The following is a 24,970-nucleotide window of genomic DNA, read 5'->3' on the forward strand; positions in this document are numbered from 1 at the left end:
GCAGAGAGCAGATGGCCGAGGTGTTTCAACTGTACAGATCCGACTGAAAGCCAAAACAATCGCCACCGCAATGAAGTTTGAGAATTTTAGAGGTGGACCATCGTGGTGTCTCAGATTTATGAGACGTAAAGGCCTGTCCATCAGGGTACGGACGAGTTTGTGTCAGCAGCTCCCTCCCGACTACGAGGAAAAAATTTCAAACTTCCGCAAATTCACTGATGCAAAGATAGCAGAGCATTCCATTGGCCCGCACAATATCATAAATATGGATGAGGTTCCTCTGACATTTGACCTGCCTCTCACTCGGACTGTCAACAGGAAAGGTGAATCATCCGTCATGCTGAAAACAACTGGGCATGAAAAAACACACTTCACCTGTGTTCTGAGTTGCACGGCATCGGGAGAAAAGCTTCCACCGATGGTGATTTTTAAACGCACGACGATACCAAAAGAAAAATTCCCTACAGGAATTGTTGTGAAAGTCAACAAGAAAGGATGGATGACGGAAAGCCTAATGCATGAATGGCATACGGAGTGCTACGGCAAGCGACCGGGAGGATTCTTTCACAGGAACAAGGCATTGCTCGTTTTGGACAGCATGAGGGCCCACATAACAGATTCTGTGAAAGAAGCCATCAAGAGGACAAACTCAATTCCAGCTGTGATTCCTGGGGGCACAACAAAGTATTTACAGCCACTCGACATCAGTTTAAATCGTGCATTTAAGGTGGCGCTTCGTGTTCAGTGGGAGGCTTGGATGACAAGTGGGGAGAAATCCTTCACTAAAACGGGCCGCATGCGAAGAGCAACTTATGGTCAAGTCTGCCAGTGGGTCCTGACAGCGTGGAGCATTGTTAAAAAATCCACTATCATCAACGGGTTTCGAAAAGCTGGATTGCTGCATGTTGAAGAGGGCAGCATGAGCTCAGCGGGAAATTTGCCTCCGGATGAAAGTGATGAGAGCGACAATGAAAACAATCCAACATCGGATGAAGCAATTCTGAGGCTATTCAACTCTGACACTGAAGGAGATGACTTCAGTGGTTTCAGTGCCCAAGAGGAGGATAGTGACTCTGATCACCTGGGTTGGTGATATCTTGATTACGATCAGTAATAAAATACTTCTTTTTACACATGATTTATTTATTTTTAATGTTTCAAACTGATGATTCTATGTTAATCTTAAGAGCTTAATCGGATTGATTTCGCTCCACAGTGACCAATGACTTTCTTGGTAGGCTATTCTTTACCGCTAATTTTTTATTTTTGTTACAAGCCGTATTTCGTTAAAGCCTGTGTAAAGCTCATTTGTTTCAATGTACCGGTAAGCACCTGCGGCTTATATACGTGTGCGGCTTATTTATGTTCAAAATAAAAAAAAATTTCAAAATCAGTGGGTGCGGCTTATAGTCAGGTGCGCTTTATAGTCCGGAAATTACGGTAAGTACTTTTGAAATATAGTTACTGTTAGCTAAACAAATTGGAGAACCACTTTCACACTGCAAGACCTAGAAAAAGCAAGCTAATGATTGATCAGATGATCTGTTTTCTGTGATTGTTGGCCAGGGTATTGGGAATCTCCTTGCCCCTTTTTTAATATTGGCATGGGATCTTTAATGTTCATCTAAGCAGATGGAGGCTCAATTTAATGTCTCATCTAAATATGTTTCATTCAACAGGATAACACAAACCTTGAAAGTATTGTAAACAGTGAAGAACAATGTAGAACTTCAAAAGGACAGAGACAAGTTGGTGGAGTGGGCAGATAGGTGACAGATGATGTTCAAGCAGATAAGTGTGAGATGATGCATTTTGGTAGGAAGAACATGGAGAGGCAATATAAAAAAGGGGTAAAATTCTTAGGGGCACCAGAAGCAGAGGGACTAGGTTGAATATGTTCATAGATCACTGAAGGTGGCAGGACTGGTAGAGAGAGCAGTTAATAAAGTACTCTGGACTTTATTGATAGTGGCATAGAGTACAAGAGCAAGGAGGTTAATCTGAATTTATACAAGTTGTTATGCTGAACTTAGACAAGACACTATTTACGCCTCAGCTGAAATGAAAATCGCTTATTGTCACAAGTAGGCTTTAAATGAAGTTACCCTCTTAGCCACGTTCCGGCACCTGTTCGAGGAGACTGGTGCGGGAATCGAACCCGTGCTGCTGGCCTGCCTGGGTCTGCTTTTAAAGCCAGCTATTTAGCCCACTGTGCTAAATCAGCCCCTTCCAGTCCAGCTGGAATATTGTGTACAGTTCTGGGTGCCACACTATAGGAAGGATGTGAACACATTGGAGAGGATGCAGAAGAGGTTTACAAGAATGGTTCCAGGGATGAGAAACTTCAATTATGAAGATAGATTGGCGAGGTTGGGATTGATCTCCTTGTAGAGGTTAAGGGGCAGATTTGACACAGATGTTCCAAATCATGAGGTGGCTGGACAGAGTAGTTAGGGAGTTCATAGAATCCGTATGGTGCAGAAGGAGACCGTTCAGCCATCAAGTCTGAACTGAACCTCTGAATGTGCACCCCACCTAGGGTCAGGCCCCCACCCTATCCCGTAACCCAGTAACCCCATCTGTCCTTTTGGACACTAAGGCAATTTAGCATGGCCTATCCACATCCTTGGACTATGGGAGCGAGGACTGTGGGCGGAAACTGGAGCACCTGGTGCAAATCCACGCAGACACAAGGAGAAAGTGTAAACACACGGACATACAGACAGTCACCCGAGACCAGGATTGAACCCAGGTCTCTGGCACTGTGAGGCAGCAGTGCTAACCACTGTGCCACCATGCCGTGGGAAATTCATAAAAGGACCAAGAATGAGAGAGCACAGATTTAAAGTGATTTGCAAAAGAAGCAAATGTGATGTGAGCAAAACCTTTTCACACAGCAAATTGTTTGGGTCTGGAAGGCATTGACTGGAGGCAGGTTCAATCATAGAATCCATACAGTGTAGATGGAAGCCATTTGGCCCGTCCAGTCTGTACCGGCCTTTGGAAAGAGCACCTCCACCCTATCCCTGTAATCCAGTAACCCTTTTGAACACTAAGTGGTAATTGAGCATGGCCAATCCACCTAAGCTGTACATCTTTGGACTGTAGGAGGAAACCCGAGCTCCCGGAGGAAACCCACACAGACATGGGGAGCAAGTGCAAATTCCAGCAGACAATCACCCGAGGTCGGAATTGAACCCAGGTCTCTGGAGCTGTGATGCAGCAGTGCTAATGACTGTGCCACCATGTCACCCCAATCGAGGCATTCAAGAGGACTTTGGATGATTACTTCAATGTGTAAGGGTATGGAGTAAGACAGGGGAATGGCACTAAGTCATGATGCTTGTTTGGAGAGCCTGTGCAGACATGATGGTCTCGGTGGCCTCCTGCGCTGTAATAACTCTGTGATTCTGTGACTACTTTGGGGTTGTTGATCTTTTAGGCCTGGGACCCAGTTATTGGCAGATTTCAAAAATGCATGCTGGAAATCAAGACATCAAGTGGTGTGAAATTATCCTTACATAGTAAGCTTTATTTAGATGGAAATATTTGCTCTGATGGGTATTATGTTAATGATGGCTGCCTATTGGAGTGATGGCATTGTCCATGGAGTCTTTTTCTGCATTGCTGCAACTTGGTATATTTTCCTGGTCAAGTGATTTGGGTCTGATGTTATCTGTGCTTTGTGATATGTGGGGATATGTTGTAATCTTTGCAGTTGTATTCTTTTCTGGAAAATATTTTTTGCTCTTAAAGCGATCATTCTAATCGCATAAAAGCGAACTCCTAATGCTCAAGCCTCATGTTCTCTTACCAGGTACACATTTGATGTCACCAAGTGCATGTTCTCATCAGGAAATATCACCGAGAAGCTTCGGGTCAGCTCTTTTGACTGCACAGGGGAGGTGGTTGTGGACCTGTATGCAGGTAACTGAGTGTTACTGGCACAGACACAATGGGCCAAATGGCCGCTGTCTGTGCTGTATGATTCTACAATGTCTTAACATTTGTAACGAGGGAAGGTCCCTTCTATTTCTGCAACATTACAGGTAATTTGAAGGAAAACCATATCCATTTCATCAACTCATTTAATGATTAGTCATTGAAGTGTAGTCACTCTTGTCATGTGGGGCTCTGGATATGAGTATTTCAATTGAAAAGTAACTGTTATGATACTCAGAAAGGGAAATCATGCACATAATGCACTGGCATCAAAAATATAAGTTCCATAAAATAGCTTCATATTTGTGAATTGTGTACTAGTAATTTGGTCTCATTAGTTTAGTACGAATGTGGCAGATAATGATAATCTCCCTCTGTTAACTCTTATCTCTGCAGGTATTGGTTATTTTACGTTACCATTTTTGATGCATGCAGGTGCAGCATTTGTCCATGCCTGTGAGTGGAACCCACATGCAGTTGCTGCACTAGTAAAGAATCTGGACTTGAACAAAGTGTCACATCGCTGTAAAATCCACAAAGGTGACAACCAGCAGGTACTGTTTGATATGCCCACTGTTTGAATCTTAGTGTTTTCAGTGTTTGGGCAGCCACAGCAAGATAAATCTTGAAGAGTCACTGAACACAAGGATAAAGCTAATGGGTGTCTCTCCCAAATATTTATCCTAGACCTAGTTCCAGGTGCCTTCTATCTTTAAAACTCTGATGCATAGGTGATAGATATAGATTATTTGACTTGAGGCACGGTAGCACAGTGGTTAACACTGTTGTTTCACAGCACCAGGGCCCCAGGTTCGATTCCCACTTGGTTTACTGCCTGTGTGGAGTCTGCACGTTCTCCCCGTGTCTGCATGGGTTTCCTCCGGGTGCTCCGGTTTCCTCCCACAAGTCCCAAAAGACGAGCTGTTAGGTGAATTGGACATTCTGAATTCTCCTCTGTGTACCCGAACAGGCGCTGGAATGTGGCGATAGGGGCTCTTCACAGTAACTTCATTGCAGTGTTAGTGTAAGCCTACTTGTGACAATAATAAAGATTATTATTATTATTAATAACTCAGAATGGAAGGTATGCATTTAAATTTAACATGCTATAAGTGAGATGCGTTCGGTCGGAACTCTTTGACCTCCTATTCCCAAGAAGTGTAGAACAGGTTGAGGCTCAGGCAGGAGTTCAGTTGATGAAATATCTAGTTGAAAATAGGATTGGTAATAATAGGGATTGGCATTTACTAGGTTAATCTAATGTTCCATATGACAGAATGGTGCTTCTGTACAGCGGGCCAGGAGTGCATGGGGTGTGTGTGATGGCGGTGATAAGCACAAAAGATCAAGAGCTTATTAACTGGGGGTGACATATTGAGGTAATATTTTTAACTTTTGCCTTTTGGGGCTCAGGGAGATTTTATGTAGATTCTCATTGAGGAGGTTTATTGGGTGTAATGAAGTTAATGATAGGTAGTTTATACATGATCAATGGACTCGAGTGGGCTAGGTAGGTCAAATGTATCCTTTGTTTTATGTTTTCCTAAGTTCCTGTCTAAACCCTGTAGTGAAACTAAGCTGCAGGGACCCCTAAGTATATTCTTTCTTTTTTTTGAAAAATATTTTATTGAGGCATTTATATTATAAATTTTAACAGAATAAGCAACCACACACCAAGAAAAACAAAAGACAGCCAACATGGCTTACATAAACAACACCCCAACGACAATTCCCCACAAGTACATCCATTCCTGGCTTTGATGTTGGTGTGTCTGACCAAATTTCAGACCAATTGTAAGCCGCCACTTGCGCTTTTAAAACCCATGAGGAATTGCTATAAATCTGAATTTAGGGAATGGAGAGGAGGAAAGAAAGATCAACATTGAAGAGATGCAAGGATTATTCTTAACTACCACAATTAGAATTTATGACTCCTTTAATAGTAATTTCACTGACCCTTGCAGTTACATTCTTTAATAGTTACTTCACCAACCCTGACAGTTGCATTCTTCAAGAGTCACTGCAGCAACTCTGAGAACAATACCGTCCTTAATTCTGATTATCCTGTTGAATGCCCATTATCAACTATAGTGTTTGTGTAACAATGTATTATTTTGTAAATTTCTTTTGCAGTATATAAAAAGTTCAATTTCAAAATGCTAAACATTTTTACACAATGTCATAGACGAACAAGAAATATTTTTTACTGTGACAGTTTAATCTCACTGCAGTATACAAAGGGCATTATATTTTCTGAAACATATTTGCTAATTACTGTCAAAACTGTTTTTTTATATAATTGGACCTGGGCAGCCCGGACTGATGGAATAAAAGTCTACTTTCTCTGTCCTATATTCCGTTCCAAAGTTTTTGATAATTTTGTACATATGGTCAATCTCAGTTACATAGGCCATACAATCAATCGGTTGTGTGAGAAAAGGAAGCATTACACATCAGTGTCGTAGAAAAGCATTGACATTGTTGTGAAGCTGGAGCCAAGACGGAATTTTGAGTTGGAGAAAGTTATGGCTTTGGAGAAAAGGGCTGTACCCCCCTCTAATTTGTTCATAACACCTCTGAAAAATTCCACCAATGAGACACAGGATCATGTTACGTGACCACCAGTTGTGTCACCAAGCGAGCCATCTAAATGTTGACGGTGCGCTTCAGGAGACTGGAGAGATCTAGAAACGACCTCTAGTATTCACCAATAGGGGTGTGTACAGCATTGCACAACAGAAAGGATTGCAAATTGAGCAGGACAAAGAAGGTAATTAGTCTCGTTATGATGAGGAGATTGTAGAGGAGGAGGATGAAGTGGGGCCAGACCAAATGCGAACATTGCTGCCAAGGAAAATCCTAATGTCATGAAGTTTCACCTAATGTAAAAGGTTAACAAATAAAATCCTGCGGTCTGCTCCTAACACCAGGAACTTACCATCTGGACATAAGGCAGTTTGTTGGGTACTGGCACTTTGAGTCAAGTCCCCACTTTCAAGCTCTCATTCACCATCGTCCCTCTCCTGAGCTAGTGCTATATCACTCCAACACTGCTACGGACCAGCTTGGTGAAGATCAGGCACTTATATGATCATCGTGTTTGACTCTCTCATATAGCTGAGGTCATTGGTATGAATGGATTAATTTGATAGTCTTGACTGAAGCTGTATGGTGGTGGCCATACTCTCCTCCTCATTCATTCCCAAGTTTCCTCTGCCACTAGCTCACCAATGTTCAAGCTGGAATCCTCATCCTTTCTGCTACTATTGAGAGTGAGTTTTGCCGCATAATTCTCCTTCCATCTTAGTGGTCACCTGGACCCATAAAAGTAGAAAAGCAATCTGTTCCAGCGTATCCATCTTGGGCTCCCAAGTCTGCTACTGTAAGGTGGGTTCGATCAGCTTAATGATGATCTTTGTTTCGATTCTAATTTTCATATATATAATGAGATGTTTGAATTTTTCCTTGGCTATAAATCCATAACTGAACTCCTTTCTGTTTTTAGCTCCCTCTACGTAATCTGGCTGACCGAGTGAATTTAGGACTCATTCCAAGTTCAGAAGAGGGATGGCCTATAGCATGCCAATTGTTGAGAGAGGATAGAGGAGGAATTTTCCACATTCACCATAATATCAGCCTGTATGCTGAGAACAGAGGTGCAGCCTTTGACAGGAAGAATCTTGATGAAGGCCATTGTCAAGAACAGGAACAGAGTTTAACAGCAGTGCTTCCAGCTTCATGGACTGAGAGGTCTAAGTCTAGCTCCGACTCTACAACTCCAGCATTCACATGTTCATGTACTAAAGAAAGCATACTCAACTCGAGGTGGAAGGGACCAGGCAACAGGTTAAAAGTTGAAACAAACTGTGGGTCATGTTGTGAAAAGAGGATATTTATCCATCCGGAATGGCAAGCTTGGGCAAAATCAGTGGCATTAAGGATTAAGAATTTATTAGAAATTCTCCATCAAAAGCAATGGCGAACAAACATCTTGCATATTGAGCATGTGAAGTCTTATGCACCACACATTGATCATGTTGTACTGGACTTGGAATGTAGGCCATGTGATGAGACTTAATATCCTGCAAGTGCAGGTCTTTTCACACAGTTAAGGTTGAGAATCTGGAAATATCTGTTCATGTGTTTGTCCATGTTATAAAGGGGGTTTAAGCAGCTTTTAATCTCCTTTTAAAAACAAAGTTGTAAATCCCAGTGTTGTGATGTGGTTTACGTCTCCGGTGAGTTTGGAATGGCAGAGGTCTGGGAGCATGTTATTTGCCATCTCATTAGCATCCTGCTGGTGCTGTTAGAATTTGTCTTCAACTGGATCAACCAAGGAATAGATTAGATTTATTCCTAACCCTGCCAACCAATGATGCTCATCTGGATTCAAGTGGAGAAGTAAAACAAAAACAAAGACATTAAGTAAATCGGACCTCACAAATCTATTTTGTTAACAGGTACAGATATTTTGAATGTCTCCAACAATGCTTGAGTAGTCAAACAAATATCCTTGCATCCTTCAAACCTATTAAATTGAGAACATTTGCTAAACTTTGAGAATGGTGGTGATTATTACTCACCATCCTGGTGCTATTTCGAATCCTGAATGGCGAGATGTGATGATTCATGCTTCATCTTGGACATCTGTGTCTGTCTTTGTACTTGTTCGTTGGCTTTGTCACCTCCTCTTTCACACAATGTCTCACATTCACTCAGATGGCTAGCTGCTCCACTGCATTGCAAATAGTTTGCTGGATTTTCATTTTCATCCTTCTCTGCAAGTCTGAGTTGTAATTGCTAGGCTGCTGACTTCTCTACAATCTCCCTTGAACTCTATAAATTTGCTTTATTGCTGCTAATTGCCAAGGTTGCCAAACTTTTGCGAATGTTGAAGGAAGAAACAGCTAACTGTAAGCAGCTCAGCCTCAGGCTCTCATATACATGCATAGAAGACACGAGAGGAACAGAAAATACTGTCATGATATTCTGAATCACCTTTGTATAATGACATATTTCCCTTTGTATAATTGTTAGTTGGATTATATCAGAAACACAGCACAGAAACAGGCCATCATATGAATGCCAGCATTCATGGTGCACTCAAACGTTTTCATCTAAATTTATCAGTGTAACTCTTAATAATAATCAGCACAGTTGGCGAGATGGCTGGTTCGTGATGCGGAGTGACACCAACAGCGTGGGTTCAATTCCCATTCCGGCTGAGGTTATTCATGAAGGACCCGCCTTCTCAACCTTGCTCAGATTCCTGTTCTTTGTTACTTTGACTTAACTGTCTTCCTGGGAGATCATTTTGCCATATTCTCTGGTTTTTGGGACATTCCTTTGTTCTTTTGGGAAATCTGCTCTCTGCAGTTCCCTGTCCTGTGTTTCTCTTGGCACAAGCTTAGAACTATCTCAAAAGCTCTTGCTGTCTCAAGGTGGCCCCAGGTTGCTAAGCAACAGCCTAGTTTTTCTTTAAATCCTGATGTCGTAAAACCCTCATTACAATGCAGGCAACTGAACTGAAGTTATTAAGCCTTTCTTAACCTATAAATAGAGAAACACAAAATTAAGCTTAAATGTTGTGATTGAGCAACATTTACTGAACAATCCTTACCTACACTAACAACCAATCTTAAATAATTAGTCAGGCCTGTAGCGTCCTATGCCTACTAGAAGTGACATTCATATGTGTTGACCCATTCTTTGAAAACCAGAGGAATATGTTCAAACAATCCATTTTTTAAAAATTATCTGGGTGATCATTACCCATTGTTTTCTCCATGGTATAATGTTGGCCAATCAGTTGACTTGCCAACTAATTGGCACCCTTTTCTATAAGTTGTGATTGTTTGAAATTTGGCATTCTAGGGTTTGTCCTCGTGATCAATACAAAAAAGCTTCAGAACGCCTCTTCTGCAATATTCAAGTTCTGTAAATTCAAAGTATTCGCAAATTAATTTAACCAGGAAATTGGAGAAATTGTACTCCAAGCATGGTGAGAATGCCTCCATCACAAGACCTGGTGGAGGCAAATGGCATGGGTGCTTTCAAAAGGAAAATAGAGAAAGGACAACTAAAATACTGAGATGAGAGATGGAAACACTGGTGTGGCTTACAAACATTAGCACAGATTAGTTTGGCCAAATGGCCTGTTTCTGTGCTGTATGTGGATCAACTTCTGGGTGACTTTAGAACCTTCGCTGATAGCTAGTTGCAAAGGTATCATTTTCAAAATATGTAAATTTACATTCACTTTGACCCGTGGGTTGCTCGGCAAAAAAAAACACTTTCTCCCACAGGTGGCAATGTTCTGATTGCAGCTGCGTTGGTTGTGCCTTTTCTCCACTTTCCGTGTTATGTATGGCACAGATTTATGAGTGCCGGTCACACCTTTACCCACGAGCAGGGGATTTAGTGATGTGTGTATGGCTTAGCCATTGATCAAAGAGGAGGGCCAATGGGGACGGTGCAAAGACTGGGCCGGAGTCTATAGGGAGCAGCGGGATTGGGAGGGCGTGCCGCCGGCTGGATCGCTTTGCCGAGCCTCCAGCCGAAGAGTTCCTCAAACTTTCGCTTCCGGAACCAGCGGAAGAAAGAAGCCAGGAATCCGAGAGAAAGGATTAGAAAAGTCCTTCCCGAGAGCGAGAGAGAAAGAGATTCGGTTGTGCCCTGTATCCTGAAGTAAGTGAAACTTCTTTCAAGTGGCTGATTGTACGTGTGTGATGTTGAGGGACCTGCCCCCAGTCTACCTGAGTTGGTTCACATTGTCATTCTCGGGGTCTGTGGCAGCAACTGAAACTATCTTCTAACTTTTCAACGGGGACAGCGGCGGAGGAGTCCCGCAACAGGGTCGTTTCCACCAGAAACTCTCACTCTGGACTGTAGGTTTAGTTAATTCACATGGCTCGAAGGTCAGGATGTCAGAAAATGATCTGTGTATATAATTCGAAGAGCGGCTGCCAGGAGGATACAAACGTAAAAGGGATAATAAAAGGAATAGTGTGAGTGGGAGTTTTGCGGAAGGGACAACTGGTCAACCAGGACGGCGGGTTCAGTGCGAGGAGGGCACTGAAGAGCAGGCCGAACGACCGGGGTCTCTTTTTAATAAATTTAGAGTACCCAATATTTTTCCAATTAAGGGACAATTTAGCATGGCCAATCCATCTAACCTGCACATATTTGGGTTGTGGGGGTGAAACCCACGCAGACATGGGGAGAATGTGCAAACTCCACACGGACAGTGACCCAGGGCCGGGATTGAACCCAGGTCCTCAGCGCCGCAGTCCCAGTGCAAACCACTGTGTCACATGCCACCCAGGCCAGGGTCTTTTAATCCCCACCTCCCAACCTGGGCACTGAGAATGTCCAGTGTCCCATTCAGGTATTAACCATCTACTATTTATTTTTTGATGTCAGACTTTCATATTGCTGTAAAGACATTTCAGTGATTTTACTTATGAACACAATCTTTAAAAAAAATTGTTGTCATCCTGATAGGCAAATAATGACTTTTAAGCGCTTAAAAGGAAAGCAAAGATGGATGGGGCGAGAATGAGTTTGATTGGGAATTGTCTCACTGACATGCAGGGTGTGTGCCAGTTAAATGGATGTAATCTTTATAAGTAGAAAGCTGCCTGTCTATTCAGTCAAAGGTTGACTTCTAACTCCGTTAGAAGGGCATACAGAGAGAGAAGTAAGAAGTCTTACAACACTAGGTTAAAGCAGTGTTTTTCAAACTTTTTTCCGGGGACCCTTTTTTACCAACCGGCCAACCTTCAGGACCCAACCCAGCGAACCTTCGCGACCCACGCCGGCCGACCTGTGCGACCCACCATTTTCTCTTACCTTGTTTGCTGCTGACAAAAATGGAGGAAATGGTTTTGGGTCCCTTTGGCCCTCGTACACGCTCCTCCAATGGAACCTGTTGGATGAAGGAGAAGCCTTCCTGTGTCGGAAAGTATGGAGTCTCCATCTGTCCAAAGTTCTGAATTTTTTTCCTGTAAAATCTTATCAAATAACCCCCCCCCCCCCTCCAAACTTGTAATAAAAAATAAAATGAGTAAAATAAATGAAAAAAAAATGAATAAACCCCCCCCCTCCCCCCCCCCCCCCCCCCGAACTTGTAAAAAAAAAGAATGAAAAAAATGAATAAACCCCCCTCTGGAACTTGTAAAAAAAATGAATAAAATAAATGAAAAAGATAAAAATTAAATGAATAAAATAAATGAATAAAAACCAATACAGAACTTGTAAAACAAAAAGCTGCAACCGTTTTTAAAAATAGCGGCCACACTGCGCATGCGTGCCCGATTATTGGCGCGCATGTGCATTTGCGCACCGATCATCGTGGGCGCATGCGGAGTGCGGGCGAATTTTTTTTTTGACATGTTCGCGGAATACGCATGCGCTCAGATAATCGCGCATGTGCAATGCATCCGAATTTTTTTTTTTAAATGCATTCGCGGCCGCTTGCAGCCGGCGTTATGAAAAGCTGGCTGCTGCGCGGGGATTTGCGCGATCGGGAGCGCCGCGGACAACAGCTCCGCGACCCTTCCGACACCCGCCTGTGGGTCGCGCCCCCGAATTTGAAGAACACTGGGTTAAAGTCCAGCAGATTTGTTTCGAATCACTAGCTTTCGGACCACTGCTCCTTCTGAGAGCTAGTGATTCGAAACAAACCTGTTGGACTTTAACTTGGTGTTGTAAGACTCCTTACTGTGCTCACCCCAGTTCAACGCCGGCATCTCCACATCATACAGAGAGAATGCATGAAAACATGTGAAATGGGAGAAAAATAGAAGAACTCCCTCTAATTCAGGGGTGGGCAAACTATGGCCCGCGGGCCGCATGCGGCCCGCCAAAGGTCTTTATGCGGCCCGCCAAGTCATTAAAAAAAAAAAAAAAAAAATTCTTTTTAAATTTTTTTTTAAAAATTTTTAATTATTTTTTTTTAAGGTTAATGGGGGGGGGCTGTTGGGTTACTTACTGGTATAGGGTGGATACGTTGACTTGAGTAGGGTGATAATTGCTCGGCACAACATCGAGGGCCGAAGGGCCTGTTCTGTGCTGTACTGTTCTATGTTCTATATGAGGCACCCAGAATCATAACCGGGTGAAGTAATTATTTTACTTAATATACTATGCGGCCCTTTAAAATTGTGAATTTCTGAATGTGGCCCTTGCACGGAAAAGTTTGCCCACCCCTGCTCTAATTACTGTGAAGGAATTTGGAATTCAAGGACGGCACCACCTTTAGACGAATGGCAAAATTAGGAGTCAAAATGTGAAAATGTTTTGTTGTTTCAAAAATACTATACTTCAATATTCTGAATAAAATAAAAATTAATATTTCCAGGTTTTTCCTGAAGTTTTTGCTGGTAATTATGTGTATTTTAAGCGGTTATGTTGCATACTGTATCCATAAAATGAGGGATGTTAATGCTGGAAAATGGGACACTTGAATTGCATCAAACTAAGGCCCATCCACCAGATTCAAAACAATAGAGAGTTGTGAGTCTTTGGAATTCCCTTCCTGAAAAGGTTGTGAAAACAGAGTCTTTGAATATTATTAAGGTAGTTTCTTGGTAAGTAAGAGGGTGATAGGTTATCAAGAGAAAGTGGATTGCAGATTTGACGTTACAATCAGATCTTATTGAACGGTGGAGCAGGCTCCAGGGGCTGAATGGCCTACTCCTGCTCCCATCTTCGTATAACAAGGGGGATCAGGAGCTGCTGATAGGTAATGCTCAACTTGGGATTTAAAGACTTGAAAAGTGGAGGAGGTGGCCAATCCCCGTTTTGATTAATATTGGTTAGTTGGAGGTTCATTTCCAACTGACCCATCAATGTGTCCGAACTCTCATGTTAGAAACGCAGCCTTTATTGTGCTAACCATCCTGCTGCCACTCTGGGCCAGGTTTGTGCTGTGGGCCCGTGCTGGTTGGAAGTTGGATTTCGACCTTTCCAAATTTTTTCACATGGCCCCTTACAACTGAAGTAAAGGAAAGTCGGAGCTGAATTCAAGCCAAGGTCTGAGAAGTGAATCACAGAAATTTGGAGACTACTTGACCCATCAAGGCTGTACAAATATTAACTTTTGAATTGGAATTCTCTCCCCATTCATTCAGTGGTATGCACTCTACCTGAAGGCAGGCCCTTGGTTCATTGTCTGCTAATGCTTCATACTGAGGTGTTTTCTTCGCAGCTTTTTTCAGTGCTGGTTTGCCATTGCCTTCCACTCTCAGGGGTAGGTCAAGGAGGCAGATTCCACTCTACCTCAGCCAAAGCAGGTATCAACCCCACACAGTTTGTGTTACTCTGAACTATACGCGAGCCATCTAGCCAAGTGTGCTAACTGGCCTCAACTTTTCCCCCAGATCCTTTCGTGCACTTCCTTTTCAATAGCAACTTTAGTAAAACCTCCATGTTCTAATATGTTTGCGTATCAATTAAAAACCACCTTTATAAAAGCGGGGGAAGAAAATCAAAATGGCGGCCGGAGGTGTATCGGAGGAGTGGAAGAAATGGGCGGAGGAGCAGCAGGCCGCTCTCCTCCGTTTTTTCACGGAGATGAAAGTGGAGCTCTTAGAGTCCATGAACGCGACGGCCACCAGGTTGGTGGGAGCCCAGGCGATCCAAGAGGCGTCGATTAAAGATCTGCAGCAGGAGATGACCGCGAGGGAGGAGGAGGCCACAGTCATCAGGGCAAAGGTGGAGGTGCACGAGGCACTCCACATGAAGTGGCACAGCCGCTTCGAGGAGCTGGACACTCGGATGAGGAGGAAAAATTTGAGGATCCTGGGCCTGGAAGAAGGCCTGGAGGGGTCGGATCTCCCGGGATATGTGGCGGAGATGTTGAGCTCCCTGATGGGGGAAGGGGCCGGTCCGGCGCCCCTGGAATTGGAAGAGGCATACCGGGTCATGGCCAGGAGGCCTAGGGCAAACGAGCCCCCGAGGGCGGTGCTGGTGCGGTTCCAGCGGCTAAGTGATCGAGAGAAAGTCCTGAGGTGGGCTAAAAGGGAGAAAAGCAGCAAGTGGCAGAACTCGACGGTAAGGGTGTACCAGGACTGGAGTGCGGAGGTGGCAAAGCGGCGGGCCCGGTACAACCGGACAAAGGCGGTGCTACACGCGAAAAAGATCAAATTTGGAATGCTGCAACCGGCGCGCTTGTGGGTCACCTACAAGGACCAACATCATTATTTCGAGTCCCCAGAGGAGGCCTGGACCTTTGTACAAGAGGAAAAGTTGGACACGAACTAAAACCTGGGAGCACCGGCGGTCGTAGCCGCCGGGGGACTCTTGATTGAGCAAGTGGCCCTTTTCTTTTTCAGGCCAGGTCGGAACTGGGTAACAGTTTCGTGGATTGTTTGGGGTGTTTTTTCTCGAACGGTTGACTTTTCTGAATATTTTGAAGGTTTCGAGTTGTTGGGTGTTTCTGTATATTTGTACTGTTGAAATTTCTATTGTGGGTCGTTGGCTTCTTATGGGGTGTTTTTTCCCGTTTCCAATTTCCCTTAGTTATTTACCCCTCTTACCCTTTTTCTTTGGGTGCTTGGGGGGGTTTTTTGTTCTTTTTTCTTTTCGGGTTATGGTTATCTGCGGTTATTTATACTGTTTGATGGAGGGTGATGGTTGGGCACACTGTTAGTTGATAGTTAGTTAATTATTTTGTTATTTAAGTAGGTAGTTAAGTATTTATGTATTTAGTTGCCATTGGGTATTTGTATTTATATCGTTAAGTTGGGGAGACGGGACGGGGGGGAGCGGGTTGATTATGCGGGTCTTTCTCGGGGGTTTTAAGGGGATCTTTCACGGGCGCAGATGGGGTGAACCGGGAGGAGTTGGAATGTGGCAGGAGCAGCCGGGTCAGCGGAGACCAGCTGACTCTCGGGAGTACGATGTGGGGTACATCGCGGCTAGGAGGGGTCCTAGCCAGGGGAGGGGGGGGGGGGCTGGGGGGGGAAGGGGGGGGGGAAAGGGGGGGGGCTGGGGGGGGGACACCGGGTTGCTGCTGGAAAGACCAGGGACGAGAAGGGGAGAGCCGGGGGGGGTGGGGGGGGGGGGGGCCATCGCTATGGGAAGCGGGTCAGAAAAGAAGGGATGACCCGGGGCGAGCAAGGGACAAGACATGGCTAATCGACAGGGAGTAGGGAAGGGTCGCTCTGCGACCCGATTGATCACGTGGAACGTAAGGGGGCTGAATGGGCCGGTCAAAAGATCAAGGGTCTTCTCACACCTGAAGGGACTGAAGGCTGATGTAGCAATGCTGCAGGAGACTCATTTGAGGGTAGCAGATCAGGTCCGCCTGAGAAGGGGGTGGGTGGGACAGGTGTTCCACTCAGGCTTGGATATCAAGAACCGGGGGGTGGCGATTTTGGTGGGAAAGAGGGTGTCGTTTGTGGCGGCAGAGGTGGTGGCAGGCAAGGAGGGCAGGTACGTGATGGTGAGGGGTAGGCTGCAGGGAGAGAATGTGGTACTGGTAAATGTGTATGCCCCGAACTGGGACGACGCGGGCTTTATGAGGCGCCTGCTGGGCCTCATCCCGGGACTGGAGGCAGGGGGCCTGATCATGGGAGGGGACTTTAATACGGTGTTAGACCCTGGGCTGGATAGATCGAGTTCCAGGACGAATAGGAGGCCGGCAGCGGCAGAGGTGTTAAGGGGGTTCATGGAGCAGATGGGAGGGGTAGACCCATGGAGATTTGGTAGGCCTAGGGCGAGGGAGTATTCTTTTTTCTCCCACGTCCACAGAGTGTACTCTAGGATCGATTTTTTTCGTATTGAACAGGGGGCTGATACCGAGAGTGCAGGACACGGAGTACTCGGCCATTGCGATATCGGACCATGCACCACATTGGGTGGACGTGGACATGGGGGAGGCGCGGGACCAACGCCCGTTGTGGCGCCTGGATGTAGGGCTGTTGGCGGACGAAGAGGTGTGCAGAAGGGTGAGAACGGGCATTGAGAACTATCTGGGTACGAATGACACAGGTGAGGTGCAGGTGGGGACGGTCTGGGAGGCCTTGAAAGCAGTGATTAGAGGAGAGCTGATCTCCATAAGGGCACACAGAGAGAGGAAGGAGAGGCAGGAAAGGGAGAGGCTGGTGGGGGAGCTCCTAGAAGTAGATAGGAAATATGCGGCGGCGCCAGAGGAAGGGCTATTAAGGGAGCGGCGTAGCTTGCAGGCCAGGTTCGACCTACTGACCACTAGGAAGGCGGAAATGCAGTGGAGAAGGGCGCAGGGTGCGGCATATGAGTACGGGGAAAAGGCGAGCAGGATGCTGGCACACCAGCTTCGTAAGCGAGATGCAGCCAGAGAGATTGGGGGAGTGAGAGAGAGGGGTGGGGACGTAGTGCAGAAGGGGCAAGAGGTGAATAGGGTCTTTAGGGACTTCTATAGGGAATTGTATAGGTCTGAACCGCCGAAGAGGAGAGGGGGAATGAAGAACTTTCTCGACAAATTGGGGTTCCCAAAGGTACAGGAGGAGCTGGTGGAAGGGTTGGGGGCGCCGATAGAGCTGCAGGAGCTAATTAAAGGGATAGGCCAGATGCAGGCGGGGAAGGCGCCGGGGCCGGATGAAATTTGTGGACTTGGTGGGTCCAGTGCTGGTGCGAGCCTTCAATGAGGCGCGCGAGGGGGGGGTACTGCCCCCAACAATGTCGCAGGCCCTGATCTCCTTGATTTTGAAGCGGGACAAGGACCCGGTCCAGTGCGGGTCCTACAGGCCCATCTCCCTCCTGAATGTTGACGCCAAGCTGTTAGCAAAGGTCCTGGCAACCAGGATAGAGGACTGTGTGCCAGGGGTAGTCCATGAAGACCAGACGGGGTTCGTGAAGGGACGCCAACTTAACACAAATGTCCGGAGATTGTTAAATGTGATTATGATGCCAGCAGTGGAAGGGGAGGCGGAGATAGTGGTAGCGCTGGACGCGGAGAAGGCATTTGACAGGGTGGAGTGGGAATACTTGTGGGAGACGTTGGAAAGGTTTGGGTTTGGGGAGGGATTTATCAAGTGGGTAAAACTGCTCTATTCAGCTCCGATGGCAAGTGTGGTAACAAACGGGAGGAAGTCAGAATATTTTGGGCTCCATTGAGGTATTAGGCAGGGATGTCCCCTATCTCCCTTACTCTTTGCATTAGCGATTGAGCTGTTGGCGATGGCACTGAGGGGTTCAGGGGGGTGGAGAGGACTGACAAGGGGAGGGGAGGAACATCGGGTCTCGCTCTATGCGGATGATTTGTTGTTGTATGTGGCAGACCCGGAGGGGGGAATGCCGGAGGTAATGGGGATACTAGCGGAGTTCGGGGACTTTTCGGGATATAAGTTAAATCTGGGGAAAAGTGAGGTCTTTGTAATACACCCGAGAGACCAAGGGGAGGGAATTGGGAGGCTCCCCTTCAAAAGAGCAGTTAAAAGTTTTAGGTATTTGGGGGTGCAGGTGGCAAAGAACTGGGGGACCCTCCACAAGTTGAACTTTTCCAGACTGGTGGAACAGATGGAGGAGGAGTTTAAGAGGTGGGACATGGTGCCGCTGTCGCTGGCAGGGAGGGTGCAGTCAGTTAAAATGACGGTCCTCCCGAGGTTCTTGTTTTTGTTCCAGTGTCTGCCCATCTTCCTCCCCAGGGCCTTTTTCAAGAAGGTAACGAGTAGTATCATGGGGTATGTGTGGGCACATGGCACCCCGAGAGTTAGAAGGGTCTTTTTGGAGCGGAGTAGGGATAGTGGAGGGCTGGCGTTACCCAACCTTTCAGGATATTACTGGGCGGCAAATACATCGATGGTACGAAAGTGGATGATGGAAGGGGAGGGGGCAGCCTGGAAGCGCATGGAGAGGGCGTCCTGCGGCAACATAAGCTTAGGGGCACTGGTAACGGCACCATGGCCGCTCCCTCCCACGAGGTATACCACGAGCCCGGTGGTGGCGGCCACCCTCAAGATCTGGGGGCAGTGGAGGCGACACAGGGGGGAAGTGGGAGGTCTGATAGGGGCACCACTAAGAGGGAACCACAGATTTGCGCCGGGAAACACAGGAGGGGGATTCCAGAGCTGGCAGAGGGCGGGTATTAGACAACTGAGGGACTTGTTTATAGAGGGGAGGTTTGCGAGCCTGGGAGAGCTGGAGGAGAAATTTGGGCTCCCCCCGGGGAACACGTTCAGGTACCTCCAAGTGAAGGCATTTGCCAGACGACAGGTAGCGGGGTTCCCCGCGCTCCCCGACAGGGGGGTGAGTGATAGGGTGCTATCAGGGGTCTGGGTCGGGGAGGGGAAGATCTCGGACATCTATAAGATTATGCAGGAGGTGGAGGAGGTACCAGTAGAGGAGCTGAAAGATAAGTGGGAGTTAGAGCTGGGGGAACAGATAGAGGACGGGACATGGGCAGACGCCCTGGAGAGGGTCAACTCGTCGTCGTCATGTGCGAGACTAAGTCTCATTCAATTTAAGGTACTGCATAGAGCCCACATGACGGGGACAAGGATGAGTCGGTTTTTCGGGGGTGAAGACAGGTGTATTAGATGTTCGGGAAGCCCTGCGAATCATGCACATATGTTTTGGGCATGTCCGGCACTGGAGGAGTTCTGGAAGGGGGTGGCAGGGACGGTGTCGAGAGTGGTGGGGTCCAGGGTCAAGCCAGGATGGGACTTGCGATCTTCGGGGTTGGGGTGGAACCGGGGGTACAGGAGGCGAGGGAGGCTGGAATATTAGCCTTTGCGTCCTTGGTGGCTCGGAGGAGGATCCTGATTCAGTGGAGGGACGAAAGGCCTCCGAGTGTTAACACCTGGTTAAACGACATGGCAAACTTCATCCAATTGGAAAGGATCAAATTCGCCCTGAGAGGGTCGGTGCAGGGTTTTTCCAGGCGATGGCAACCCTTCCTAGACCTCTTGGATCAGAGATAGAAACTGGAGGCCGTGACAGCAGCAACCCGGGAGGGGAGGGGAGGGCGGGGGAGGGGGAGGGGGGGAGTGAGGGGGGGGGGGGGGGGGGGGGGGGAGGGGGGACAAAGACGAAGGAAGTACGGTAGCGGTGGTGGCACGGGCAAGGCCTGCCCGAGGACGCTGGCTAGGAATGATAAGTTGGTCTGACTGTCGGTTTTCGCCGGCGGGGGGGGGGGGGGGGGGGGGGGTGGGGGGGAGGTGGGGGGGGGAGGGGGGGGGGGGGGGGTGGGGGGACGTGGGTAGGGGGGGGGGGTGTGGCATTGTTTTTACTTTTCTTGTTAAGTAGGGGGGGTTTGACTTTGTTTGGTTATAATTTAAAATGTGAATGTAGGGGGGGTTAAAATGTTTGTATTTTGAAAAATTCAATAAAAATTATTTAAAAAAAAAAAAAACCACCTTTATTCCAGCATTAATCTTGAGCCTAAGCCTCCTGATTACCAATTTACAAATTGGAAATAATCTCTTATTTTTTCTCCATAACCTTATCCTGCAAATGATACTGCCGTAGCCTTTTCTGTTTCAGTGAGCAGAAGCTATTTTCGGAAATGATTCTTCACAACTATACTAGCTCATTCCTATATCATGGTGGCACAGTGGTTAGCACTGCTGCCTCACAGCAACAGGAATTGGGTTCAATTCCAGCCTTGGGTGACTGTCTCTGTGGAGTTTGCACATTCTCCCCATGCATGCGTGGGTTTCCTGTCGGTGCTCCGGTTTCCTCCCACAGTCCAAAGATGTGCAGGTTAGGTGGTTTGGCCATTCTAAATTGCCCCTTAGTGTTCCAAGATGTGTAGGTTAGATGGGGTTACGGGAATAGGGCGGGGGAATGGACCTGGGTAGGGTGCTCCTTCAGAGGGTCAGTGAAGACTCAATGGGCCAAATCATCTCCTTCTGCAGTGTAGGAATTCTATGATTCTAATGAATATTTGCCACTCACTTTTCCTGACTCTAAAAGCTTTGGTGTAATAAGTTGCCAGTACTACATTTCCACACTGCCACTGTGGATTAACTAATGTCTTGTACAAATTCAATATCACCTCCTTGCTTTTATTTTCAATGTCACAAAGAATAAAATCCAGAATCTCATTTGCCCTTTTTAGATTCTCAACTTTGAAGACTCCTATATTTATATCTCTGAAACATCAACAATTTATTAATGACAATAATACAGTACTAATCCAGATGGTTCTGTCTCCTTTGGATTAGTTGGAGTGACAGATATGAAATCATGGCCAGGATTTTTGGGATGAAGAGTTTTCTAACACGCCAGCTGAAGTGTCTGTGGAGAATGCATCAGTGCCGATACTGGCTGCCCTCAGCCACTTAATGGTTCCAAGAAATGTTAATTGGCTGGAGATGAGTTTTCTGCCTCTCACTTGAGACAGGCCTGCCTCCGAGAGCTGCCAGCTGTTTGATGTCCACTATCTCTCTCATTCCAGCAGCACCAGAAGCTGCAATGGACAGGTCTCTCTCTCTCTCTCTCTCTCTCTCTCTCTCTCCACTCTCACACTCCTCTCTCTCTCTCTCTTCCCCCCCCCCCCCCCCCCCCCCCCCCCCCCGAATCTTAGTCCTAGGAGTTCAGAACCAGGCAAATGTGGGCGGTCTTGGGGAGGGAAGGTAGGCAGAGGGGATGTTGGTAGAGAGGCCAAGGGGGGTGGGGAGATACCCACAGGGGAAGACCTTACCCTTCCCACCTGAGGCATGGACAGCATCACTTTCCGGGCTCAACCCCTCTGCTCCCCGGTCCCATCGTAAAATTACAGAGAGGCCAGGGTGAGTGGGAGCCTGCGGGTTACTTACGAATCAAGGAACTTTTATTTCGATACACTGGAGGAGATGGACGCCTTCATTAAGAAGCATGGACTCGGTGCAAATTTATGATGTTTGTTTGGTCTTTGTCTATTATTGCATGAATATTGGGGTATCCTAAATATTGTTGTTTGAGGGTGAAATTATTCTTATCTTTCTATGTTTTCTCTTCTATCAGATGACGGTAATTTTTGCTCACATATGGTTTGGTTACTGTTGGGGGGCTAACTTTGATGAACAGTGTTGTTTCTTGTCTCTTGAACTGGTGTTATATTCCCCCGGATGGAAACTCCATTTTGTATTGGTGTTGAGAGGTTTGTTTTATCTATAAAAAGTGTGATAAAGTTGTGTTTTTTTTCTCTATCCTGGGGGAGGACTGCCCCGCTAGCTTTAAAATTTAGCTAGTTTACAGAGCGAGATTTTGGGGGGCTTCTCTCCGACAAGGTTCTCTTCTAACCCGATGAGGTGTCCACTTTAAAATATGGAGGCAATTTAAGCATCATTACAAATTGGGGTCCATATTATTTGCTGGACCCTATGTGTGGCAAGCACCTATTTGCTCCGTCAGGTTTAGATGTGATGTTTAGGTCATGGGAGGGGAAGGGCCTTGGACGTTTGAGGGATCTATTTTTTTTAATGTATTTAATTACATACATGTATCAAAATAGGTTACAGCAAATAAACATCCCGGGAAACATACTTCCCAACAATCAACTATACAGTCTGTACAGATTTATCCTAATTTTCACCCTCCCCCGCGATGAACAGCCCCTCAAACACGGTCACAAACATCCCACACCTTTCCTCAAACCTCCCTGAAAAGCCCCTTAACTGATACTTTCTCTAATCGCAGGAAGTCGTACAGATCACCCAACCAAGCCGCTACCCCTGGTGGCGATACCGACCGCCACTCCAGTAAAATTCGCCGCCGTGCAATCAGAGAGGTAAAGGCCAAGACATTGGGCTTCCTCCTCTCCATGAGCTCCGGCTTCTCTGAAACCCCAAATATTGCCACTAAAGGGTCTGCGTCCACCTCCTCCTCCACTATCCTGGCTAAGACTGCAAATACTCCCACCCAGAATCTTCCCAATTTTTCGCAACCCCAAAACATGTGCACGGGATTCGCTGCCCTCCACCCACACCTCTCGCACTTATCTCTTACTCAATGAAAGAACCCACTCATTTTCGCCTGAATTATATGCACCCTGTGCACCATCTTAAACTGTATCAGGCTCATCCTTGCACAAGAGGAGGTCCCGTTTACCCTATGCAGTGCCTCATTCCATACTCCCCTATTGATCTGCCCTCCAAACTCCGCTTCCCGTTTCGCCTTGATCTTCACCAACTGCTCGCCTCCCTGCTCCCCCAGCCACTTGTGTATATCCCCAATTCTTCCCTCCACTTCCACATCCGGAAGCAGCAGTCGTTCCAGCAGGGTATATCCCAGCAACCTAGGGAATCCCCTCCAGACCTTTTGAGCGAAGTCCCTAACCTGCAGATACCTGAACTCACTCCCCCTCGGCAGCTCTATCCTCTCCCTTAGCTCCTCCAGACTGGCGAACCCTTCCTCCAAATACAGATCCCTCACCTTGACCAACCCCACTTCCCTCCACCTCCTGTATACACTAGACCCCCCCCCCCCCCCCCCCCCCCCCCACTCAAACCCATGATTCACGCATAGCGTTAGCACCGACGTCCCTTCCACCTTAATATGCCTCCTCAATTGATTCCATATCTTAAGTTTGAGGGATCTATTTGTGAAGGGATGGTTTGCTAGTTTGGAGTTATTATCAACAAGGTTTCAACTTCCTGGACAAACTTGTTCCATTAACTCCCAAGTACATGATTTTGTTTGAAAGGCTTTTCCCACATTCCCCATGGCTCTGCAACCCTCCTTGTTGAGTATGATCCTACTGCTTGCAGGGTCTGGTGGGGGAAGCATTTCCAGCATCCAAGAGCAAATCTTAACGATGGAGGTGGCCCCACTAGACGAGGTATGGGCAAAATGGGAGGGAGAACTGGAACTATTTTTAGATGAAGACCTGTGGTGTGAGGCCCTTCGTAGGGTGAACCCCACGTCTTCCTGTGCACAACTTGGTCTAATCCAGCTCAAGGTAGTACATAGAGCTCACCTAACTAAAGCTCTGTTGTGCAGTTTGTTTTTGGGAGTGGAAGACATGTGTGAGCGGTGTTCGTGGGGATCTACTAATCACACCCATATGTTCTGGTCGTGTCCCAGGGTGGCAAGCTTTTGGATCTCATTCTTTAGCACCATGTTGATGATTCTTAACATTGACCTGGAGCCTTGTCCTTCGGTGGCCATTTTCGGGGTATCAGACTCGCTGGGGTTACGGGTAGGGGTGAAGTTGGATATTCTCGCCTTTGCCTTGCTAATAGCCTAGAGGCAAGTTCTGCTGGGATGGAGATCTGCTGCTCCCCCCAGTGCCTCGGTCTGGTTGGGTGACCTTATGGAATTTCTGCATCTAGAGAAGGTCAGGTACACTGTCAAGGGCTCAGCCGAGAGATTCTACCTGAGGTATTCATTTTCTACTTAAAATAACTAACCATCATCAGCTGTTAGGAGGGGAGGCGGGTAGGGGATAGAGGGGGTTAGCTGTTCGTTCTCATTGTTGAGGAAAGTGTGTTTCTTTCCTGGGTGAGTTTTGCATAGTTTTTTTTTTAAGGCTACTTTGTAATTTTTCCATGTTATCGTGTATTTTGTTTGACATACATGGAAATTCTTTAATAAAAATATTTTATTAAAAAACATTGAGTATCACGGTGCTACAAACGATTAAAAGAAGCTTAGAGCTCAGTTTGAGATTTCTCGTATTTATTAGGGCTTCATATTGCGATGAAATATTAGCAGGAACCAGCAGAGACTCGCAATACATTTGCAGTTAAATTAATAAATGTATTGCATCGGTACTTCTTTAAATATAGCATTTGGATTTGGGTTTGTTGTCACGTGTACTGAGATACAGTGAAAAGTACTGTTCTGCGTACAGTCGAGACAGATCGTTCCTTACATGAAAACATAGGACATACAATAGATACACATGTAAGTACATAGACATGGACATCGAGTGGAGCATATGGAGTGTAATACTACTCAGTAGAGAAGATGCGTGGAGTTGAGCCCATAAGAGGGTCATTCAGGGGTCTGGTAACAGCGGAGAAGAAGCTGTTATTGAACCTGTTAATGTGGTTCTGAGACTTGTATCTCCTACCCGATGGAAGAGAGAATAACCCGGGTGGGAGGGGTCTTTGATTAT

General features: G+C 46.4%; 2 protein-coding genes across 5 annotated transcripts in view; both read left to right on the forward strand.

Annotated features, from left to right (window-relative positions):
* Positions 1-8,496, forward strand: part of trmt12 (tRNA methyltransferase 12 homolog) — a 42,355-nt gene extending 33,859 nt beyond the window's left edge. For both annotated transcript variants that reach the window (XM_038775377.1, XM_038775378.1), the window contains 3 exons: positions 3,818-3,927; positions 4,339-4,496; positions 7,448-8,496. In XM_038775377.1, the coding sequence (XP_038631305.1) occupies positions 3,818-3,927; positions 4,339-4,496; positions 7,448-8,020 (841 nt within the window). In that variant the 3' untranslated portion in view covers positions 8,021-8,496. The remainder of the gene's footprint in view (positions 1-3,817; positions 3,928-4,338; positions 4,497-7,447) is intronic.
* A 1,744-nt stretch (positions 8,497-10,240) lies between these two features.
* Positions 10,241-24,970, forward strand: part of sytl4 (synaptotagmin-like 4) — a 132,549-nt gene continuing 117,819 nt past the window's right edge. For all 3 annotated transcript variants that reach the window (XM_038775374.1, XM_038775370.1, XM_038775371.1), the window contains exon 1: positions 10,241-10,629. The gene's annotated coding sequence lies outside the window, so the exon portion shown is untranslated. The remainder of the gene's footprint in view (positions 10,630-24,970) is intronic.

The sequence above is a fragment of the Scyliorhinus canicula genome, chromosome 17 (genome assembly GCF_902713615.1).
Source record: "Scyliorhinus canicula chromosome 17, sScyCan1.1, whole genome shotgun sequence".
Lineage (NCBI taxonomy): Eukaryota > Metazoa > Chordata > Chondrichthyes > Carcharhiniformes > Scyliorhinidae > Scyliorhinus > Scyliorhinus canicula.